At 42.0% G+C, this 25,050-nt stretch overlaps 1 protein-coding gene across 3 annotated transcripts; it reads right to left on the bottom strand.

Moving 5' to 3' along the window:
- Positions 1 to 3,962: 3,962 nt before the first annotated feature.
- SDE2 (SDE2 telomere maintenance homolog) lies at positions 3,963 to 22,402 on the bottom strand. 3 transcript variants are annotated; one of them, NM_001131308.1, is given in 8 exon segments: positions 3,965 to 4,897; positions 5,246 to 6,745; positions 9,139 to 9,631; positions 12,501 to 12,621; positions 13,653 to 13,822; positions 14,151 to 14,262; positions 16,532 to 16,649; positions 20,467 to 20,591. In NM_001131308.1, coding segments are annotated over 7 exon segments (1,356 nt in total). In that variant the 5' UTR covers positions 20,587 to 20,591; the 3' UTR covers positions 3,965 to 4,897; positions 5,246 to 6,523.
- Positions 22,403 to 25,050: the final 2,648 nt, after the last annotated feature.

Below are 25,050 nucleotides of genomic sequence, written 5' to 3'. Positions count from 1 at the left end.
TCTGTACACTTGTGTTTGGATTAAGGTAGACAGTTCTGCTGTGCTCACTGCCTTGCCTTAGATGTGTTCTAGAGGGGCACTGCCTAATACAGGAGCTGAAAGTCACACAGGGCTATTAAGCACCTGGAATGTAGCCACTGTGAATTGAAAAGTGCTGTAAGTGTAAAATACACACCAGACTTCAGACTTAGCACAAAAATGTGAACTATCTCATTAATAATTTTCTATTACTTATTGAAATATTTTGAATATTTTTGGGTTAAATAAAATATATTGCTAAAATTAATTTCACCTGCTTCTTTGTAATTTTTTTTTTTTTTTTTTTTTTTTTTTGAGATGAGGTCTCACTCTGTCACCCAGGCTGGAGTTGCAGTGACGCCTTCAAAGTTCACTGCATCATTGGCTGGGCGTGGTGGCTCATGCCTATAATCCCAGCACTTTGGCAGGCTGAGGCATGCAGATCACTTGAGGTCAGGAGTTCAATACCAGCCTGGCTAACATGGTGAAACTCTGTCTCTACAAAAAATACAAAAATTAGCTGGGCATTGTGGTGCGTGCCTGTAATCCCAGTTACTCAGGAGGCTGAGGCAGGAGAATCACTTGAACTCGAGAGGCGGAGGTTGCAGTGAGCCAAGATCATGCCACTACACTCCAGCCTGGGCAGCAGAGTGAGATTCTGTCTCAAAAAAAAAAAAAAAAAAAAATTCACTGCAGCCTCCAACTCCTGGACTCAAGCAATCCTCCCACCTCAGCCTCCCAAGTAGCTGGAACTATAGGCATGCACCGCCACACCTGGCTAATTCTTTGTACTTTTTAATGACTGAAAGAAAATGTAAAATTACATTATCTGGCTCATATTACATTTCTATTGGACAATGGTGTTGTAGAGCATTCCAACAGCTTCCATTTACTGAGCAACTACAAATTTGCTAAGCACGGTGCTAGGAACCTTACATACTACTTTAATCCTAACATCCCTAAAAGTAGATATGACCCCATTTAATAGCAAGAGCAGGAAACTGATGCTCAGAAAGGCTATGGAGCTTGTCTGAGGAAACACTATTAGAAAGGAGGAAAATCAGGATTTAGACCCAGATCAATAACTCTAAAACCCTTGCCCTAAGGCCTCCCACACCACATGGCCTGTATTCCAGGGAAAACCGAAGTATAACCATGCACATTCTTTCCTTCAGCTCATCAGTATTATGTGGGGGCCATCCTGAATCAATGACCTATGAATGGTTTGAGTGTAGGCTTACTTTATAGAGCATCATTAATTTAGTTTTTCTCAAAGGAAATCTCATGGAGGTGAATGCAAAGAAAAAGTAGTACCAAACACACCAGGGATGAGACTGGCACTGACTGAATCAGAGATCCCTCCCAGAAACAGGCCAATAGGCAGGTGGCTTGCAGCAACAGTGTGGGTGGCACAGGGCCACCTGGAGTCCATAATATCCTTTCCTGTATTCTAGTTCAGGCACGCAAATAAGGCCGTAAAGTTTAAGTCAACGTCTTTAGGATTTTGATCAGAACCAGCCTAGAATTAACACCTGGTGTTCCTAGACTTTCTCAGGGGGTACTTTTCACCTTGAAAATCACTAACAGGTGCTGGCTTAAGATGGTAATCTGAGCATATTTGTTTAATTCCCTCTTGCAAACTCCCATTTGAACTGACAAAAGGAATATAATGAGAAAGCTTGCAGTATGAGCACTAGAAGAGGAAGGAGGAAGGTAGCTATCTCCAAATCAAAATGTGTGGGTGAGTGAAATGGACCCACAGCAAAAGCCCATTAGCATCCCCACGCACAGATCAGTGAGGGCTGGAAGAACTACAGCCACCTAGGAAGAGTGGCAAGATGGTCAGTTTCTGTTCATCAGCAGCCTCCTTACTTTTAGCCTTTAATGCTACAAGAGAGGGGGCAATTACAAAACTCTACAGTCTTTTCATTTTGCCAGTCAAGGTCTATTTGCCTGCAGGGAGCAGGGCAACGGCTGCTCACACTCCCATGCTAAATAAAGCAGCGCCCAGCTAGAGCTCTGGCAACCTGAAGAGGATAACCAGGCCAATTAGGAAAGGGGCACTGGCCCAGCCAGCTTCACGCTGCCACAAAAGAAAGAAATTCTTTGGGCATGGCTGCCTTAGTCTCCCAAAGATGAACCTCTGATCTTGTAAAGTAAACCTTCACTACGCTGGGTGCGGTGGCTCAGGCCTGTAATCCCTGCACTTTAGGAGGCCGAGGCAGGCGGATCCCAAGGTCAGGAGATCGAGACCATCCTGACTAATACAGTGAAACCCCGTCTCTACTAAAAATACAAAAAAATTAGCCGGGTGTGGTGGCACGCGCCTGTAGTCCCAGCTACTTGGGAGGCTGAGGCAGGAGAATGGCATGAACCCGGGAGGTGGAGCTTGCAGTGAGCCAAGATGGCGTCACTGCACTCCAGCCTGGGCGACAGAGCAAGACTCCGTCTAAAAATAAAATAAAATAAAAAAATTTTAAAAAGTAAACCTTCACTAAATGTTTCCCTTCTCCCTTTGGGTGTGCTTTTTAAGATCTAAACAGGCACCCACATAATTTGAAGAAAACTGTTTCCAACTACCCAAACTAGAAAAATAATCCTCCCTAAGTAACAGAATATACTGTGGCAGTCACGAAAATACGCCTCTCGGATCTCCTGCTGTGGGGAGCATCATTCAGTGATGCTCTGGGGCCACCGGGTTCACACTCCAGCCACACTTTCTGGGGACTCTTTATAGGCAATGAGCACAGTGCAGGTACAAAGGCAGGCCCATTCTGCCAAGATGCCAACTCCTCCAAAAGGCAACTTTGGCTTGAAGACTCTCCATCAACTTAGCTATATTACAGAAATCATCTGAAGAACACAGAGAAGCGTTTGGTGGAAAAAAAAAAAAAAGACAGAGACTCAGAGACTGAGACCGAAGCTTATAGTATATTTATAACTGAAGTCCCAGGAGAGAGAAAACATGGGTCAGGAAAAGATCTGAGGAAATAATGGCTGACACTTTCCTATATTTGATTAAATGGCATAAGTTTAGAGAGCCAAGAAATTCATCAAACTCCCAAGATAAATACATAGAAAACCACACCTGAAAGCTGCCAAAGAGAAAGACGGATTCTATAAAGGGAACAACTATTTGAATACCCACTGATTTGTCATCAGAAACAATGAAGGCCAGAAGACAGAAACAAGATCTGTAAAGAGATTCTTTTTAGTTTTTGAGACAGGGTCTCACTCTGTCACCCAGGCTGGAGTGCAGTGGCATGATCTTGGCTCACTGCAACCTCCACCTCCTGGGTTCAAGCAATTCTCATGCCTAAGCCTCTCGAGTAGCTGGGATTACAGGCACGCACCGCCACACCTGGCTCATTTTTTTGTATTTTTAGTAGAGACAGCATTTCATCATGAAGGCCAGGCTGGTCTTGAACTCCTGACCTCAAATGATCCGCCCGCCTCAGCCTCCCAAAGTGCTGGGATTACAGGCCTGAGCCACTGCACCTAGCCAAGAGATTCTTTTTAAAAAAGAGAAAACTGGCCAGGAGCGGTAGTAATCCCAGCATTTTGGGAGGCCGAGGTGGGTGGATCACAAGGTCAGGAGTTGAGACCAGCCTGACCAACATGGAGAAACCCCATCTCTACTAAAAATACAAAATTAGCCGGGTGTGGTGGCACATGTCTGTAATCCCAGTTACTCGGGAGGCTGAGGTAGGAGAATCGCTTGAACCCAGGAGGTGGAGGATGCAGTGAGCCGAGATTGTGCCATTGCACTCCAGACTGGGCAACAAGAGCAAAACTCCATCTCAAAAAAAAAAAAAGAAAAGAAAAAAGAAAAAGAAAACTAATTTGTTGCAGGAGACACAAAAAATGCTACAGAAAGTTCTTCAGGCTTAAGGGGAAGGCTATTAGATCTTCAAGAAGAAATGAAGAATATTAGAAATGGTAAATATGTGAATAAATAGAAAAGATTTTATTTTTTCCTCTTAATTTCTTTAAAATACATATCATTATTTAAAGCAGAAACTGTAACTTATGACAGGACTTACAATATTTAAATATGTAGATTTAATATGTATGACAACTACAGCATAAAAGACAGGTATGATAAATGGATGTACATACTTACAAGATTTCTACATTTTATGTGAAGTGGCACATCAACTCTAGGTAGACTGAAAAATTAAGAATGTATATTGTGATCACTAGAACATCCAACTTAAAAAAATTATTAAAACAGTATAGCTAAAGAGCCAATGAATTAAAATACAATTATAAAATAACCTTATCTAAACAGGAAACATGTAAAATATTAGAAACCTATTAATAATTACATTTAATGTTAATAAACTTATTAAAAGATACAGAGAGAATAGATAAAAATGCAAGACTCAAGTATATGTTGTTTAAAGAAACTACTTTAAATAGGCACAGAAGCACAAAGTAAGTTAATAGAAAGAGGTATACTGTGCAAACACTAAGCTTAAGAAGGCTGCAGTGGCTATATTCACATAAGATAAAGTAGATTTTAAACCCAAATGACCAGAGACAGAGGGAAATTTCATAATGATAAAATGGTCAATACATTAGGAAGACTTAAGTTATTAGAGCTTCATACAAAAACTGGTAGAATTTAAGAAATAGACAATTCCACAATCGTAATTGAAGATTTTAACATCATTTCTCAGCACCTGATAGAAATAAAAAAATCAGTAAAGACATAGAAGATCTGAACAATACTATCAACCACTTAATCTCATCGATATTACAAAACATATTAACCCAACAATTCAAACTACATATTGTTTTTCTTAGAGACATGGTCTTGCTATACACTGCCCAGGCTGGTCTCGAAATGATCCTCCCACCTCAGCCTCCCAAAGTGCTGGATTACAGGCATGAGCCACCACACCTGGCCTAAAATACGCATTCTTTTAAACTGTGTGTGGTACATTCACCATGACAGACAATATATTGGGTCATAAAACAAGTCTCAATAAAACTAAGAGGACTGAAATCAGAAAGAGGATATTTTCTGACCTCAATGGAATTAAAGTAGAAATCAGCAACAAGAAGATATTAAGAGGAAAAAAACCAAATGTTTGCTCATCAGACAACCCACTTCTGATAATCCATGGGTCAAAGAAGAATTGAGGGAGGAAATTAGAAAATAATCAGAGGCTGGGCATGGTGGCTCACACGTGTAATCCCAGCACTTTGGGAGGCCAAAGTGGGTGGATCACCTGAGGTCAGCAGTTCGAGACCAGCCTGGCCAATGTGGTGAAACCCCATCTCTACTAAAAATACAAAAATTAGCCAGGCCTGGTGGCTGGAGCCTGTAATCTCAGCTACTGAGGAGGCTGAGGCAGGAGAATCGCTTGAACCCAGGAGGCAGAGGTTGCAGTGAGTTGAGATCGTACCACTGCACTCCAGCCTGGGCGACAAAAGCGAAATTCCATCTCAAAAAGAAAAAAAAAGAAAATTAGAATTGAATAATAAAAATACGACATAATAAAATTGTAAAGTCGCAACTAAAGTAATGCTTAAAAGAAAATGTATAGCTTTAAATATGTATTTTAAATAACGTCTAAGATCAATGACCTAAGGCTTATCTTAAGGAACTAAAGAAAAAAGATCAAAGGAGACTCAAGCTAAATAGAAGAAAGAAAATAACAGAAATTAATTATATAAACAATTGAGAAAAATAAAACCAAAGGTTGGTTCTTTAAAAGTTAAATCGTCGGCCAGGCGCGGTGGCTCATGCCTGTAATCCCAGCACTTTGGGAGGCCGAGGTGGGTGGACCACGAGGTCAAGAGATCGAGACCATCCTGGCTAACACAGTGAAACCCAGTCTCCACTAAAAATATAAAAAATTAGCCGGGCGTGGTGGTAGGTGCCTGTAGTCCCAGCTACTTGGGAGGCTGAGGCAGGAAAATGGCATGAACCTGGAAGGCGGAGCTTGCAGTGAGCCGAGATCGCGCCACTGCACTCCAGCCTGGGCGACAGTGTAACACTGTCTCAAAAAAAAATAAAAATAAAAAGTCAGATCAGTAAAACTGATAAAGCCCTACCCAACCTGATTAGGAAAGTGAGAACAGAAATTACCAGTGTCATAATGAAAAGGAAATTATCAACACAGCTCCTAAAGACATTAAAAGGGTAAGAAGGGACCATTATAAATAATCTTATGTCTACAAATTTGATAACCTAGGTCAAAAGGATAGATTCTTTGGATAGATTCATTACCTAAATGACACAAGATCAAACCAAAAAATGTGAATAGCCCTATATTTACTAAATACATTATAGAAAACCAGACAAAGAAAATTTAAGGCCCAGATGGTTTCAGACATTAATTCTACAACCCTAACAAGGAAAAAGGGGATAGTTAGAATTGGGTTACTAAAAAAGTAGCTTTTAATATCAACAGGAATACTGGTCAAGAGTCCACATTATGCAGGTTGTAAATGGTAGACACTATAAAGAAATAGGAATCAGCTCTGATGATACTCATTTTTTCTTCCCTTTCAAAGGCTTGGCAAATAAAGCCGGGTCAATTTGCTCCTTTGCCAGTCCTCTGACAGAGAAGAGTCTTGCTGCCCGCTCCTGCAGAGTGCCCCCACATTTCAGTCCAAGGGCCATCAGTTCACATTTGAGCTTCTCCAAACCCAGCAACTCCAGTTCTGCAACAGAGGTGAACGCCAATAAATCTATAGTTTCCTTATCAATAACCTGAGGGAAAAAAATAAGAAAATATTTAAAACAGGCTCCTTCCTCTGAATAAAGACTCTTTAACTGTCAACTACATTTCTTGAGAAATTTTCATTTAATTTGCCATACCTTGCAACTGAATTTTAATCATCATCCATCCACATGTTAGTCCATAAGTATTCTCAATACACATAATAACTAATTTTTCATCTATACATTTAGAAACAAGCATTCAGAACAGTAACAGAAGTATAGCATTCCCAAACAGATTTTTAATATTGCTCTTTCTTTTCTGATTTTTCTAGTAAACATCTAAACAGTAAAATATAGCCAGCCTATCCCCACACTATTCCCACAGAAAAGAGCAGGTACTCCTAAAAGCTTAATGAGAATCCCATGCCTCTGAATCTACTAATTCCATAATCTTAATGCTTTCTATTCTAATTGAGTAATTAAAACTACCTGTCAGAGCTCTCCCTTATATAACTCAACAAACTCAAATGCTGTTCAATAGACTTGCAACTGTTCTACCCACCAAGTGCCTTTATAGACTTTAAGACAAAATTAGCCTGTAATCCCAGCCCTTTGGGAGGTGGAGGCAGGCGGAACACTTGAGATTAGGAGTCCGAAACCAGCTTGGTCAACATGGTGAAACCCCATCTCTACTAAAAATACAAAAATTAGCGGGTGTGGTGGTGCTTGCCTGTAGTCTCAGCGTGCCTGTAGTCTCAGCTACTCGGGAGACTGAGGCAGGAGAATCACTTGAACCTGGGAGGTAGAGCAGAAATCACACCACTGCAATCCAGCCCGAGCAACAGAGTGAGACTCTGTCATTTAAAAAAAAAAAAAAAAAAAAAAAAAAAAGACAAAATTAAATACTGCTAATGATGCCTTGAAAAGAATGAAAATGTTCATCTTTGAGTGATTTTTTATATTCAAAGAATAACTTTCACAGTTTTAAAATATTAAAGAGCTCTGGAGACATATTCTATCTTTCTAGTTGATCTTTGTTTTCTTAAAAAAGCTGTTTTGTTAGATTTCTGGGAGTTAACCTTGGCTTACTTATGACCAAATTCTAAAATACCACTTATGTGTGTTTAAAGAATCACAGCTGGTTGTCAGGAATACAACAACTGTTACTACAACATCAAGAACAAAACTCCATGGCTAATACTGAAAAATATCAGGTTTTATCCTATGATTCCTTTTTTATTTTTCTAAGACTTCAGTCAGGATAAAGCTCTTACTTGTATACACATAACACAAAAATTACATGCTTACAACTCCAGAGATTGTAAGGACCTTAGCATAAAAAAATTCCAATATTCTCACCAGAAAGGGCAATTTATGCATTTTTACTTACTTACTGGGGGCAGGGGAAGGTGCTGGCTAAACAAATGGTAGGTTTTGTGTTTATCGAAGGAAATTAAGTAGTTTAGGTTTCACCTCTTCTAAAAAGCAAACCATTAGATCAAAGAACAGAGATTTTTGCTGGAAGCCAGTCTATTGTAGATAGTGAAAAACCAACTTTTTGAGAGAATGTACTATGAAAATGCCTTTTTTATTTTATTATTATTTTTTGAGATGGAGTCTCACTCTGTCGCCCAGGCTGGAGTACAGTGGTACAATCTCATCTCACTGCAACCTCTGCCTCCCAGGGCACAAGCCATTCTCGTGCCTCAACCTCCTGAGTAGCTGGGATTACAGGCGTGCACCACCATGCCCGGCTAATTTTTGTTGTATTTTTAATAGAGACAGGGTTTCACCATGCTGGCCAGGCTGGTCTCGAGCTCCTGACCTCAAGTGATCTGCCCACCTCAGCTTCCCAAAGTGCTGGGATTACAGGCGTGAGCCACCGCGCCTGGCTGAAGATGCCTTTTTTAAAAGGCTGACTGTGGGTACTTAAGATTTAATGATAAATTTAAAAGGAGGTTCCTCTTCTATACAAGAGGTTTTCACATTCAGCTGAAACTATTGTTCAAGCTATCCTCACATTAGAAAAAGCTGAGTAGCAATTTAGTGACAGGAAAAATGAGCACATTTCATCAAATCTAAAATGCCATCTATCGTAATATACCCTTATTCATGTATTACTAAGAATAAACAATACCAATTAAGTTATAATATGTTATACACATCTCATTTTAGACATGCTAAAATGTGGAAAACATGCAACTTACAATTGATGCAATATGGAATCAAGGACACCACCTAGTGGCAACATAGTATAAATGCCAGAGCTTAAAAAGAGTCTTTTTGGGGAATAAGGCAAGCTTCACCATAATCTGTACTTCTTAAAATCAAATAAGCCTTTCACTAAGCAGCTGAGGGGCAAAAGTACATTTTCATTTTAATGACTTATTGTGGAGATTAAATTGATTTGGCTCTAGGTATCAACCCCAAAACATACTTACTGCGTTTCCTGGCTGGCTTTCCTGCAGTTTGGCAACGGCAACGTTTTCCCTTTCTTCACATGCTACCTCAGCAACTCTTTCCCCATCAGTCCTTTCTTCTGTCTCTTTATCCTTATTCAGTCCAGCCCCAGTGGGTTCCTCTTCTATGGGTTCTCTACTCTCTGCCTTCTTCTCCTGGGTCTCTTCTGTTTCTGTAACCATCCTGCTTTCCATGTGCTCTTTGGACTCCCCCAGCTCAGCACATGAGTCTTCTGAAATATGCCTCCCAGAGTCAGTCACCGGGATCTGCAGTTGTTCTGGTGATCCAGGGTCTGTATTCACTACTCTCGCCCTCTGAGAACCACTGGGAAATTTTGCTGCCATCTCGACACCACTGCCACCAATTTTTGGAGCATGGAAACCCATTCCTGAAGTGCTTGGTGCTTCTTCACTGTCATCATCTGAACTCTCAGAGCTGGACCCTTCTGCAGTCTCTAGTCCCTCCATGCCCAACCTGTCAGAAGCAACAGAAAGGTTTAACAGCGTTTGTAGCTTCTATTTAAAGCAAAGAGTTGGCTGGGCGCGGTGGCTCAGGCCTGTAATCCCAGGACTTTGGGAGGCCAAGGCAGGCAGGTCACGAAGTCAGGAGTTTGAGATCAGCCTGGCCAACATAGTGAAACCCCATCTCTACTAAAAATACAAAAATTAGCCAGGTGTGGTGGCATGCGCCTATAGCCCCAGCTGCTCAGGAGGCTGAGGTGGGAGAATCACCTGAACCCGGGAGGCAGAGGTTGCAGCGAGCCAAGATCGTGCCATTGTACTCCAGCCTGGGTGACAGAGTGAGACTCCGTCTCAAAAATAAATAAATAAATAAAGCAAAGAGTTATAGTTTGTTCAGGAAACAGAATCTGTTTCTGCTAGCTTGAGATGGAGAAAAGGCAAATTTCGGAAAAAGATATTCCAGAGCTTATAAACAGAAGGAAAAAACATTTCAATGAGACTGGAACCAACTGTCCCAAAGATCCAAGAGGATCTCCTTTCTAAAGTTCTGAATCTCTAAAAGCAAAATTGATTTTGCTTAAAGCTTTTTTCCCCCACATTACACTACCTTCAACAGTTGGAAATTAGATAAAATAATAAATAGTTGGCCGTGCGTGGTGGCTCATGCCTGTAATACCAGCACATTGGGAGGCCGAGGTGGGTGGATCACAAGGTCAGGAGTTCAAGATTAGCCTGGACAATATGGTGAAAACCCGTCTCTACTAAAAATACAAAAATTAGCTGGGCCTTGTGGCGGGTGCCTGTAGTCCCAGCTACTCGAGAGGCTGAGGCAGGAGAATCACTTGAACCAGGAGGCAGAGGTTACAGTGAGCCGTGATTGCACCACTGCACTCCAGCCTGGGTGACAGAGCAAGACTGTCTCAAAAAAATAAATAAATAATAATAATAAATAGTTATAAAGAAAATCCATCCAGGCATGGTGGCTCACGCCTGTAATCCCAGCACTTTGGGAGGCTGAGGTAGGTCGATCACTTGAGGTTAGGAGTTCAAGACCAGACTGGCCAACATGGTGAAACACCATCTCTACTAAAAATACAAAAATTAGCCGGGTGTGGTGGCACATAGCTGTAGTTCTAGCTACTGGGGAGGCTGAGGCAGGAGAATTGCTTGAATCTGGGAAGCAGAGGTTGCAGTAAGCCAAGATCGTGCCATTGCACTCCAGCTTAGGCGACAGAGCAAGATTCCGTCTCAAAAAAAAAAAAGAAGAAAAAAAGAAAATTCTTCGGTGCTGCCCCTTGATTTGATTGGTGAAAAAAATATATAAAGAAAATCCTAGGAACAATTATTCTGTTTTACAGAGGTGTTGCCCAATAATAAATATTAATACACACACACACACACACACACACACACACACATTTACAAATCCTATGCTTGGGCTGGACGTGGGGCTCAGGCCTATAATCCCAACACTTTGCGAGGCTGAGGCAGGAGGATCACCTGAAGTCAGGAGTTTGAGACCAGCCTAGGCAACATGGCAAAACCCTGTCTTCACAAAAAAATAAAAAAAATCTGCTGGGCATGGTGGTATGTACCCTAGCCCCAGCTACTCAGGAGGCTGAGATGGGAGGATAGCTTAAACCTGGGAGGTCAAGGCTTCAGTGAGCTGAGATCGTGCCACTGCACTCCAACTTCAGCAACAAAGTGAGGAACATGTCTCAAACAAACAAACAAAAAAAACCACCTATGCTTTATTAATAATTACTCAAACCCAGAAATTACCCAAATGTCTACCAAATGGAGACTGGATAAACAAACTGTGGTACATTCATACCATGAAATGATACTGAATAATAAAAAAGAATGAACTACTGATACATACACTACCATGGATGAATCTCTAAAGCTTTATATTAAGTGAGAGAAGCCAGACACTAAAGGCTATATGACATCCTAGAAAAGACTAAACCATAGTAACAAATATCACACCGGTGACCAATGGTTGCCAGGGTCTGGAGGTGGGGAAAAGGGACTTAACTACAAAAGGGCACGTGGGAACTATTTCAGGTCATTAAAATACACTCTATCTAGATTGTGGTGGTGGTTACATGACTACATAGTATACATTTTTCAAAAGTCATAGAACCAATCAACCAAAAAGGGTGAATTTTGCTATATATAAATTATACCTCAATAAACCTCATTAAAAAAATACAAACCACAGGTAATGTCACCACCCTTTCTCTTAGGAACATTTAATTCCCATTTCAGAAAGAACAAACATTGTATGCTGACCTCATAGTGTTATATGATCTTTGATTAATAATTATCTGTTTATCCCCAAAGGGGACAAACTTATTTTCAAGAACTTGGCCCAAGGGAAGTCACTGGCAACAAGAGGACCAACTAGAGGGACAAGAGAACTATCAGAAAAATGGACAAGAAAAAGTATTGCTGTGCTTTTTACCCTCAAGTGCGAAAGTGGTGAAGAGAAGTCTGGCAAAGTGACCAAAGACCTCAATGATGACTGCGAAAAACCACAGAAAACAACCACCTGGAAAGTACAGCTTGATTTCCACCTAGAATTTCTAAAAGTTAAACCCCTTCAACACCAAAAAAGTAATTCAAATATAAAGCTATTTTTATGTTTCAGTGTAAGGAAAAAATTCATCCTTTACATTCAATTAATGGCATTCACAGCAGAAACCATTACCAGTATGTACAATGTGACAATCACTGAAACCTAAAGCCTGAAGCACTCTGGAAATTTTCTGAGCTCCCACCAAACATTACACAAAAATGTGTTTATGCCAGATAAACAAGGAGGAAATGTCTCATGCCAGTCCTCAAAGATCAATTGGGAACAAAAGTAAAACACTTACCAGAAGCATCTCCTCTTTCCCGCACTGGCTTCTCTGTCTGTTTGAGATTTAGTAGGCCATTGCCGTTTCCGATTCTCACTGATTTCTGCTGAAACCATCTTGCTGGAGGCAGCCTGCATACCTAACCAGAAATTTTAACAACTCAGTTTCTACTATAGGGACTAAGTTTAAAGAAATCATAAATAACATGGATTGCAAAAAGAGCTGCAATCTACAGCTCCAGATTTAAATTTCTTAAGATACCAACATTTTATACAGTTAATCTCAAATTTACACAGATTTAAAATAATAAACATTCTAGTCTAGGAGCAGATTTTTTAAAGCACCATTGCACAATTTGTAACTTTGAGACTGACAAGTTCATACCCAGCCCTCCCCAAACCTACTTATCCCTGCATTAGTTATTTCCACACACTTGTCTTTTTCCTGTTATGTCATAACCTTTTTGACGGAAAAAGATTGTTTCTTATTCAATTGTTCCCATACTAGGCCTGCCATGTTTTGGATGCTAAAAACAAAAGTTAATGAGAATCATTCACATTAAAAACTGACTTAAAACTGGCAGCAAATTCTTTGAGATCTAAACATCTTCTGAAGACTTAGCTTATCCCTAAACACAAACAAAAAAATGTTCTTACCTGGGGCCCATGGCCCCATGGAATTCAGGGGTTAAATATGCCAAATGTTGGCTGGGTTCATGCCTGTAATCCCAAGCACGAGGTTAGGAGTTTGAGACCAGCCTGGCCAACATGGTGAAACCCCGACTGTACTAAAAATACGAAAATTAGCCAGGCATGGTGGCGCGTGCCTGTAATCCCAGCTACTCTGGAGGCTAAGGCAGGAGAATTGCTTGAACCCGGGAGGCAGACGTTGCAGTGAGCCGAGATCACACCATTGCACTCCAGCTCTGGGCAACAGAGCAAGACTCTGTCTCGGGGGGGAAAAAAAAGCCAAATGTTGCGTATGTGTTCTTTTTTAAAAAATATACTGTGTTCATTTTTGACGATAAAAGTTCCAAGGTTTTCATCAGATTCTCAGACATCTGTAACCTAAAAAAAGCTTAAGAACTGCTCCTTGTGTGTAGTGTACAGCAGTCTGAACAACTGGCTTCAGGGGTGCCAGCTGAACACACTAAGGAATCCTCATTCTCACCTTTGAGGACGGAATCCTCCAGACGCTCAGCCATCTCATGGCACTGCTGCTGGTAGTCAGGGCTGGTGAAGCAGTGCTTGGGTTCTACAAGCTTCCGCTGCAGTCGCTCTAGCCGTTTCTGCTCCTTTTCAGCCTCTCGCTCGGCTTGTTGTTTTACCCATTCAGCCATTCTGGGGATGAGGGAGGAAGAGATATAACTGAACAGATATATTACATATACACTTTTATATATAAAATGTCTCTGACAAATTAATGCACTTGTTCATACTGTGATATTCTCTTAGAAAGGTGAGCCATGCTTACTACTAGCATATGGTACTGATCTTAACTTAATCCCAAAGATAACTATTAAATTATGGAAAAGGTTAAATCTGATAATAAATTTGGATGTAAATATTTTAAGTTTCCATTTCCAATATGCGTGGCATATGTATAATCATTACTGATAGGAAAGTATATGTCTCTCTTCAAAAACAGAAAAAAAGGTGGGCATCTTACGCTTTTTCATGATTGACATCGCGTAGTCTCCTTCCACTGAGATCCCGACAAGCTTCTCGATTGGTTGTCTTCTCAATCTGAGCACCAAGTGCTCGGAGCATAGATCCAAAACCTGAGCAGACGTATTTGGAGAAAGCAGGTTAAAATGTGTTCAAGGACGGATAAAAGCAGAATTTGTGAAAACAATCTATATCACAAGATTAACAATGATCTCTACTTTCTTCTTTTTTTTTTTTTTTTTTTTTAAGAAAAGATGAACATCAAGGTTCTAATTCAGGCAGCAAAAGTAAAAAGACTGATTTAACCTCATGCCTTTCACCTTTCATTTTATAGTTCTGAGATAAAATACCTAGCCTTCCCAAACCTAATTATTTATCCTTGTGTTAGTTATTTGCATACAGGTATAATACCTGTACAGCTAGAATATTTAAAAAGCTTTACCCAGGCCAGGCGCGGTGGCTCATGCCTGTAATCCCAGCACTTTGGGAGGCTGAGGCAGGCAGATCATGAGGTCAGGAGATCAAGACCATCCTGGCTAACATAGTGAAACCCCGTCTCTACTAAAAAATACAAAAAATTAGCCAGGTGTGGTGGCGGGCGCCTGTAGTCCCAGCTACTCAGGAGGCTGAGGCAGGAGAATGGCGTGAACCCAGGAGGCAGAGCTTGCAGTGAGCCGAGATCGTGCCACTGCACTCCAGCCTGGGCAACAGAGCCAGGCTCCATCTCAAAAAAAAAAAAAAAAGCTTTACCCAATGACAGAGATCCCAAGATTCTCAGATTACGAACTTAAAAAGTATATGGTGAGACTTTTCAATGAGTTTAGAAGGAAAGGCAATTTTAAGCTCTCACTGGCTGATACAACATGCTTCATTCATTCATTCTTTTTATCCCCCCTAAGAGATGGGGCCTTGCTTTGTCATCCAGGCTAGAGTGCAATGGCTTGATGTAATCAAAGCTCACTGCAGCCTTGAACTCCTGGGCTCAATGGATCCTCTTACCACAGCCTCCCAAGTTGCTAGGATTACAGGCGTGTATCGACGCAGCTAGCTAATTTTTTTTTTTTTTTGTAGAGACCAAGGTCTTACCATCTTGCCCAGGCTAGTCTCAAACTCCTGGGTTCAAACTATCCTCCCACCTTGGACTCTCAAAGTGTTGGGATTATAGGAGTGAGCCACCATGCCTGGCCACATGCTTCATTCTTTTTTTTTTTTGAGAGAGTCTCACTGTGTCGCCCAGGCTGCAGTGCAGTGGCACAATCTCAGCTCACTGCAGCCTCCACCTCCAGGGTTCAAGTGATTCTCCTGCCTCAGCCTCCCAAGTAGCTGAGATTACAGGCGCCTAACACCACACCTGGCTAATTTTTATATCTCTAGTAGAGACGGGGTTTCACCATGTTGGCTAGCCTGGTCTCGAACTCCTGACTTAGGTGATCCGCCCGCCTTGGCCTCCCAAAGTGTTGGGATTACAGGCGTGAGCCACTGTGCCCAGCCCATGCTTCATTCTTAATGATACAATTTCAAACAGCTGGATATAGTCTGAGATGTCAGCTCTCTGAAAACCAAACCAAATCACTGTAGATTTTGAGAAAGCTTAGGGATCACATGTTACTACATTAGGAGAAATACCAATAACTGTTTATACTGTTTTCCCTCTGTTATTTTCTTTCTTAGTAGTTGTGTTAAACAAACAAAACCTTAATCTGCCTCAACTTGTAAACAATTGTGTTTCCTAAGGTAACTTTAGACTTCCTTTGGAACTACAAAAACGAGACAAAATCCTGATTAAAGCAGAAGGAGATTTAGAAAAAAAACTCTTTATTCAGCAAATTGAACAGAATAATGGCCATCTCTCTTCATCTAATTTTCCCCAAAGTTTTAGAGCCTAGGTTTCCTAAGAGCTATCCAGCTGAAGAAAGTGGGAATTGTATCATACAATATTTCTTCCTCGACCAAAATAAAAGACAGCCTGGGCAACATGGGCAACATGGCAAAACCCCATCTCTACAAAAAATACAAAAATCAGCTGGGCATGGTGGCGTGTGCCTGTAGTCCCAGCTACTAGGGAAACTGAGGTGGGAGTATTGCTTGAGTTCAGGAGGTCAAGGCTGCAGTGAGCCGCGATCGTACCACTGTACTCCAGCCTGGGCGACAGAATGAGACAGTGTCTCAAAAGAAAGAAAACAAAAGAATAAAAGAGAAAATGCCCAAAATCAGGTTAAGTAAATAAAAGAATTCATAAGGCAAAACAATATTGGCATACTAAAGAGACTAAGAAGTTTGTTAATTTAATACCATGGCTGAAGACAGCAAACGTCAGCAGCAGAATATGAAAATAAAGACTGCAAATGTGCTACAACTAAGTAGTCAATGTTCACGTCCTACCTCCTTTTCCACCGCAAAGTCTGGGTTCCAAACTATAAACAGCTCCATGCTGCACTGTGTCACTGGTGTAAATGAGTGCTCCATTGCATTTCACAAAGAAGTTTTCCACTGGAACATTCTAGAGACAAATTTGTTTTTTTAATGCCTTCTATGAGATAATAACCTAAGTTTGTTACAAGAAGGGACCTAGCTGTCTTTCTATTACTCTGGTTACAACAGAGGGTGTTCAATTAATATTTGTTGAATTGAAAATGTAAACTACTAGGAGAAAAAGTCATTTCACATGATGCATTTTGGGTATATTTTTTTCCCAATATTACCTAATCATCACATATAGAAGAAACTTCAGTCTTTGTGGTGAAAACAAAAACTGCTTCTTCTTCTCCGACAGGTAATTTGAGTCAAGGTAGAAGACTATGCAGGACTCAGATTAAACAACTGTGGAGGTCCCATTTTCTGACTTTCTTAAACAGGTAAAATTAAATTGAACATCAAAAGTAGTCCTCAATCCTAAAAAGTGCAAGTAGGAATAAGTAGTAGAGAAGGAAGGAGTCAAGAGTGTGGTTTTTAATACACCAATATAAGTACACCATAGGAGACATAAAAACATGAAAAATGAGCAAAAATGAGCAAAGTTGCTGAAGGCAGCCTAAGATGCTGGGCAGCCCCAGATTCTGTGTAGCTGCCCAAAGCCTACATGAATCAATACTCTCAGCAGTCCTGTAACCCAGTAAAAGCCCACTCTGGACCAAGGAAATACAGAATTACCAAGCAGCACCAGGCTGGTGGATGTATGGAGACTGAGCTATGTGATTATAGTTCTCTACCACAGTCACTGCCCAGATGCCAGGGCAGAACAGGTGGAGATTTGGATTTATGTTGTCTGGGATTCTCCCAGACAAATATAATGGCGGGAGAGAGGAGCAAGGGAGCTCAGGCTATTTGCAATGAGGTAACATGAATGACTATTCTTGTCTTTAAAATACTGTCTACCTTAAAGAGCTGTTGTAAACATGAAATGAGATATGTAATACATTTTGTATCTGTTTAATGTTTACACATTAGAAGCCTTTTGTATGTCTAATGGGTATGGTATTTCTAAATAATTTTAAAAGATATTAATATGAAGGCAGAAAGTATACACCATGAAAATGATGTATACTTCATTTCCAAACAGAATGGCTTATTAAACAAAACAACTGATCAACAAAATTGCATTTTCTACTTAAGATTCTTGTCAATGAAGTCACAAGCAGAAAAAAGGATACAACATTTAGACTCAATTTAACTGCTTTTAACCATTTGTGCATTGTAAAGTGCTTCAAACACAAATTATCATGTGTGTTTTAGCACAATCAGCCTAAGACTATCAGAGATAAACCTGTCAAACTTACTGATTCACTGCAACGAGGGGAACTGCACATCAGGAGTCATGGGTATCTCACCAACCCAAAGAAAGGAGTGTCATTATAAGATTTGGGGCTAGGGTGGAGTTGAGGTGAAATTTACAACAAGCAGTGTTTAAACAGGTTCAAAATAAAGCAGGACTGTATATAAAAACGTCAACATCAGATCTGGATTGTGAGGCTCCTCTCTCCTTGGAAACTACAAATTTAAGATAAATGTGGAAAGTTGTGTCCAGAAACCCTTAATGGGAAGCTCTGACCTGGGTTGGAAATCAAGAATGCTTCTCTACAAGGCAAGAGTGGGAAGGTTCACTCTTATTGAGAGAACTTCAAACAGCAAAATTTCTTATATATTCTATGGTTTTTGAGACCAAGGTTTCTCAGTGAATAAGAAAGCAGCAGACCTTCGTGGGGGTCGTTATGACGTTATGACACATCACCATTTCCTGTTAACTGTGCAGCTGTACATCGGTATAGTGTGGGGGAAACAAAAACAAAAAACAAAAACTTTGCAGCTGGCTTTATCTGTGTCTGTTATCCCAGCCTGATGAAAAGCAGAGCAGATTTTTATTTTCTCAGTGGGAGTTAACACTAACTTCATCATGTCTCAGAATAGTTTTGTTTTTAAAAACATAGGTGTGAACTTGAGCTATTCTTACTTGTTCCAGTATCTCAGCAAATACTCTTTTGTGTTTCTATTCATATTTGCTATGGTCATGTTCCTTAAGTTTCTGACTGAATCCACTCATTTATATTTCTTTATATATATTTTTTGAGACCGAGTCTTGCTCTGTCACCCAGTTTGGAGTGCAATGGCTCAATCTCGGCTCACTGCAACCTCCACCTCTCAGGTTCAAACGATTCTTCTGCTTCAGCCTCCTGAGTAGCTGGGATTACAGGCGTCTGCCGCCATGCCTGGCTAATTTTTGTGTATTTTTAGGAGAGATGGGGTTTCATCATGTGGCCAAGCTGGTCTCGAACTTCTGACCTCAGGTGATCTGCCCGCCTCGACCTCCCTAAGTGTTGGAATTACAGGCGTGAGCCACCACGCCTGGCCTATATTTCTTGCTTCCGATTTAAAAATTCTTTTTTCCAACATACCTCATGATTAAGATCCTATTTTTTCTGGTTTCACTTTGGATCAATTGTCAGCAAGTTTGAAAACTGTACTCATAGGCCGGGAGGAGTGGCTCAAGCCTGTAATCCCAGCACTTTGTGAGGCTGAGGTGGGCGGATCACCCGAGGTCAGGAGTTCAAGACCTGGCCAACGTGGTGAAACCCCGTCTCTACTAAAAATACAAAAATTAGCCAGGCATGGTGGCAGGCGCCTGTAATCCCAGCTACTTGGGAGGCTGAGGCAGGAGAACCACTTGAACTCAGGGAGGCAGAGGTTGCAGTGGGCCGAGATCACGCCATTGCACTCCAGCCCGGGCAACGGGAGTGAAACTCCGTCGTGGGGGTGGGGAGGGGGAGAAAAGAAAACTGTACTCATGAAATAAGAATTACTTTCAAAGGAATTAGAATGCAATTGTTTTCATGGTCAAAAACAGTTGTGCTTACAGTTTTTAGACTGGATTACAGAGCAGGAAGGAAAACATGGAAAGTGAAAAACCGTATTATTTGCAAACACACATTGCTTCTTCACGGAATCGATCCAAGTCTCTTAAAATTTTGGTTTAGACTGCAGTGTTAACATTTGTTAAGCTTATAAATAGTAAGCAGAGGAAATAGCCGAGGAAAGCACGGATGAGGTGCGGAAAGAACAGAGTTCTAGATCAAGTGCCAACATTAAAATTAGATTCAGGGAAACCACTAAATTCTTTTGACAACTGAACAGGTTTAATATCTTATAGCTGGTAAAAGCTTACTTACTTGAGAGTTCAGTAAAAGCTCACGTGTAACTCTGGAAGTCCCTGGTAGGTTTTCACAAATATGCACGGACAAATGAGACCATCAAATGAATAGTGAACACTTCTACATAACAGGCCCTAAGAACTCAGGCCCTCAACAGGACACACGTGAATGCTTGGTCACAACGAGTGACCAGAAGAATCAATTTTCCTTCCCAATCATCCTTTGGCCTGGGTTTGGATATGACATACTTCTCTAGGCTGGGGCTAACAAGGCTGCGTGATGAGTGGACAAAATACACGTCACATAACCATAGTAAGTAGGTGAAGACTGGAGCCTTAAAAATCAGCCGGCCCAAATGCCAGAAGACCATTATATTTACGGATAAAGAAAGAGAAACAAAGTATTTGTAACTGTGAGCGGGACTAAGTGCCTGTAACAGTTTTTTTCTCCCTCTTGGTGGGGAGGCAAAACCACCACCACAAAAGAAAAGCAAAGGAAGGTCTCAGTAACAGTTCGAAGCACCTTAACACTGAGGAACTCTCAGCCTCAACGAGTGAAAACCCCAGAGAATAGAAGTCCCCCCCCCCCGACCCCGCCCCGGACAGACCTACTCCGCACCCAGCGCTGCCACCTGTCTGCCTCTTTCTCCTTCCTAACAGGAACCGAAATTCTCACCTGATCTTGGCAGTGCCGGTGGATAAAATCCCGGACAGTGCAACGAGCCGAGGCACACCGCACCGCTTTGCACCCGAAGCCAGGGCCGCGAATCCACACCAGCGCCGCGGCCTCCGCCATGTCAACGACTACCCGAACCTCAAGCCTCCCTGAGACACCAGGCGCCGCAACTCGCCCGGCGCATCTTGATGACGCGAAGCATCTTCCAACGCCCCACCCCTCACGCTTCCGTTCACCCCTCCCCTCCCCTGGGGCGGGTCAAGTGAGCCGGGCGGGCGGGCGGCGCGGGTTGGGGGAGGGGAACAGGAAAGGCCTGGCGGAGGCAGATAAGGCGGCAGAGCACGGGGCGAGGCGTTGCTAGGAGAAGTTGCTAGGGCGGGGCTCGAGGGACCGGCTATAAAAGGCTGGCGCTGGGTTGGGTTTTGAGCTTCCTGGCCGTAAGCGATAAGGCTCTACCTAAGTACTGCCTTGTGCTGTAGGTTTTGGCCCTTTTCCTCACATCTGTGTAGTTATTTTTGGGTCGCGGAGAATTGTGGCCCGAGAAGGCTCTGCTCCTTGAGAGTGTGGGGAGAGAAGCTGCAGTCCCGGAAGCGGTTTTAGGGGGCCGCTTCCTTGGCCTGGAGGAGCCCCCCAACCCGAGGGGGCAAGGGAAACGACCCCCAGGAGGCCCCTAAACAGTGGCCCGCGTGGTTTCTCCTCCAGGTTTACAGAGCCTTCTTTTCCCCTCCAGAAACAGCCAACCTCCGGGTTTCTGCCTGCCACGCACGGTTTATTCTTATTTCCGCCTGTTTGTGCTCTGCGTTATCTCCACTTCAGCTCTGTTTTCAAAATATTTCACAGCAAGTGGGCTCTTGTGAAAGTCAGTGACAGGAGTGACGTTTATAGTCATGCTGCTTCAAAAAACCCTAGCATAACTTTTATTCTGCACCATGGAAACACACTCGAACAGATTTGCATAACGTAACCTTAAGGCTCAGGGAATACGAAAGAGTCCCTTAATATTTAATAGAATGAGATTATGGTATTTCTAAAACCCTGAACAATTCAAAAGCCACCAGTGTGAAGATAGGAAGGTTATTTGGAGATATCTGTGCCTGCTAAACACAAATGCATCGGCCCACAGAATTGCCTTCTCTGCTGCTAAAATGCTTGGCAAATGGAACTCCTAGCTGAGGGGGTAACAACAAAAAATTCAGAAATCGTTTAGCGGTGGCAGTATGTGCGAAAATGGAATTCCAAGTCCTGGGAAGTTAATAGATTCAGTGGTCTGCATTTCACACACGAGGGAAAGTTGGGGAGAGAAAGGGCCTCCATGGGGATGCCAGTAGATAAAGAAAAATTACAAAAAAAAAAAAAATAATAAAGATAGATTGTACTGGCCGGGCGCAGTGGCTCATGCCTGTAATCTAGCACTTTGGGAGACTGAGGCGGGCGGATCTCGAGGTCAGGAGTTCGAGACCAGCCTCACCAACATGGTGAAACCCCATCTCTACTAAAAATACAATAATTAGCCGGGCGTGGTGGTGCGCCCTGTAATCCCAGCTATTCAGGAGGCTGAGGCAGGAGAATCGCTTGAACCCGGGAGGCAGAGGTTGCAGTGAGCTGAGACTGTGCCACTGCACTCCAGCCTGAGCGACAGAGCGAGTCTCCGTTTCAGAAAAAAAAAGATATATTGTACCTAGGAAGCAGTATTTCGGAAAGGTGGTGCCGTGGCAACCCTGGGGCGTGAAGGTGTCACCAGGTTACATGTAAGCCGTCCAAACTCCAGAAACCTGAAGTCCCTCTCCAGTCTGCTCCCCAGCTCTCTGTCCTCCAGGTTCCTGAAAAAGTAATCTACAGATCCGAGCCTTAAGCCACTTCTTTTTTTATTTGTGATTTCTTCCTTCTGGTGATCAAAAATGACTATTTCAAATAATAAATAATTTTTTTAAATGACTATTTCAAAGGTCTGAGATCCTGTAAGTAACTGTATAAAGATAAGTTTGGGTTTCCAAAACATTTTTTGTGTCAGGATAATGCTTCGTATCTTGTGAGGAATTATTATGATTTGTCTTTTCTTTCTTTCTTTCTTTTTTGAGACACTCGCTCTGCCACCTGAGCTGGAGTGTAGTGGCGCAATCATAGCACACGCAGCCTTGAACTCCTGGGCTCAAGTGATCTGCCACAGACTCCAGATGGAATTACAGGTGCATGCCACCACACCTGGCTAATTTTTAAATTTTTTGTAGAGACGAGTTTTTCGCTAAATTGCCCAAGCTGGTCTTGAACTCTTGGGCTCAAGAGATCCTCCCGCCTCAGCCTCCCAAAGTGCTGGGATTACAGAAGTGACCTGCCGTGCCTGGCATAAGTAGTACTTTCCAGTAAGGAAACTCCACATCATTTATTACTAACATTATATTTAGTCCTCATAAAACCTGATGTCTGAACGGAATTTTTCGCTTTTTATCCCTCTGTTGCATTTAAATTCCTATTATTTAAAGAATCCCAAGTATTGAATAGGTATTTGTCATTTAAAATATGAAATAACCATTGATATTAGCTTTTTAAAGACACAAATTTCCAAGTAATATATAATTTGTTGTTAAAACTTCAAAATGAGCCTGTAGTACCATGACATGTACAGAGCAGACATTAAGTAAATATTAGTTGGATACTTGATGGATTACTAAGGTAGAAGTTAATTATTCTCAATGTACATATGATGAAATATATTTTGCACTAATATAACACAATCTATTCTAAGGATGCAGAATTTAACTTGGATTGCTATTAAATTCCTTTAAAGAATGGGGAAATTGAAGCATGTAAAGTTAGGGCTATGGCCAAGAACACAGTGCACATCAGTGAAAAAAAAAATCTAGAAAGACAGCTATTAGCTGGGTTACTATGGGTGTGTGGTAGCTTCCAGTTGACAGTGCTATGTGGCGGGGCTGATCAGTGATTATGGAAAAGAGCCAACTGCTGCTACCTTTCCCACCTCATGATGTCAGGTAGGGAAGGCACAGGAAGGCATGTGTGTGGTTGTGACAACTAAATGGTGAGTGGGAGGGGGGCCAGTTCTTCTATTGTCTACATAGTGTGGCCATGCTCCTAGGACTATATTTGGTGTGCTTTCCAGTAAACCACACTGGCTTTGTTCCTGCCTATGTTCTCCAGAAGAATGCTCTGGCCACACATTTGCCTTTTGAGGACTGGTTCTGCTGCCATGAGAGGGACACTGGGAGGGCATCTTGAGGCAATGTGGAATAATTGTTCACTGCCAGGAAATGACAGCACCAGACAGACAATGTTTGTGTGGCAACTCATGACAGGGGCTCAATTGAGCCAAATGTCATGCTGGTCTGCAAGAACAGGAAGCAGAACTGTATGCTGGCAATTTCCATAAACAGCAGCCACGCTCCTAAACTAGTGAATCTATATCCATGTGTGACATACAAGTCGCACTTCTGTGTTTTCAGCCATGTTTGTGCGCAGAGAGTAAAGGTGGTTGCTAATACCTTATTTATGACAAAAGACGATGGGACAGACTGACTCCTTCTGTGCCAGAAATGCAAAACTGCCATAAACCCCCAAATTGGCAAGTGTCGCCTTATAGATGGCTCCAGCCCCAGGGACAATGAGGTCAGCTCCTAGGATGGAAAAACAGCATCTGGGTGAGAGCTGTGTAGTCCACAGCGGGTGGTGGATGGTGTGGGAGGTGGAGCCTGAAGCAAGTCCCAAGATGCTGGCTGCCAGGGAAGGCACAGCCCCGCCCTCCTTCCTTATTGGATGGAAGAAAACAGGACAATGGTGAGGTGGAGTTGAGAGGCAGAGAAGGGTTGTGTTCAGCACTGACACTGGAAAGGAGCATGAGAGGGCAGAAAAGAACACTAGGGTAGAGGTGCAGAGCAGAGAGAAAAAGCTGGCCTCACAGTCAGTGCTGAGTATAGAAGCCCACCTCTTTGTAGTATCAGCAAGACAAAAGGACCGTCCTTCAGAGTGGACTTCCGCCAATAAATTCTATCACTCCCAGTTGCTCTAGATATTACCTTGTTTGCATTATCATGACAACACTAGCTTACAAAGCCCTACTGGTTATCATTACTCTTATCATCACCATCAAACAATGTTGTTTCATTTCAAAAATAATAATTTGTATATTATTCACTGTACTAAAACTATAAAGCAAAACTAGCATAGTGCCTATCTTCCAGAAATGTAGTATCTCAGTACTAGAATTTTTTTCAACATTGAATTTGATTTCTCTCTGGTCGATAAAAATCCATGGTCCTGTCTGAATTCTGTACAGCCAAGCATTTCAAAGGGGGTTTTCTTGCTGGAGGAGTGATAGGCCTTTGGGGATAGTTTAATTAGTTGACATTAGTGTATGTCTACTCTATTAGGGTTTTCCAGAGAAACAGAACCAATAGGATGAATGGATGGATGAATAGACAGATCAATAAATACATAGATAGATAATAAGGAATTGGCTCACATGATTATGGAGGCTGACAAGTCCCAAGATCTGCAGGGTGAGTCGGCAAGCTGGAGACCCAGGAGAGCTAATGGTGTAGTTCCCACAAGAAGGCCAGCAGACTGGAGAAC

This window comes from Pongo abelii, chromosome 1 (assembly GCF_028885655.2).
Source record: "Pongo abelii isolate AG06213 chromosome 1, NHGRI_mPonAbe1-v2.0_pri, whole genome shotgun sequence".
Taxonomy (NCBI): Eukaryota; Metazoa; Chordata; class Mammalia; order Primates; family Hominidae; genus Pongo; species Pongo abelii.
Note: the sequence above shows the minus strand (reverse complement) of the source record. Positions and strands in the feature narration are given on the sequence as shown.

Coding starts and splice junctions, on each gene's coding strand:
- SDE2 (XM_024255708.3), bottom strand. CDS start 20,586: ATGGCGGAGGCCGCGGCGCTGGTGTGGATTCGCGGCCCTGGCTTCGGG. Junction 16,650..20,466: donor ACCGGCACTGCCAAGATCAG/GTGAGAATTTCG, acceptor ATTTGTCTCTAG/AATGTTCCAGTGGAAAACTT. Junction 13,823..14,150: donor GATGTCAATCATGAAAAAGC/GTAAGATGCCCA, acceptor CCTCATCCCCAG/AATGGCTGAATGGGTAAAAC.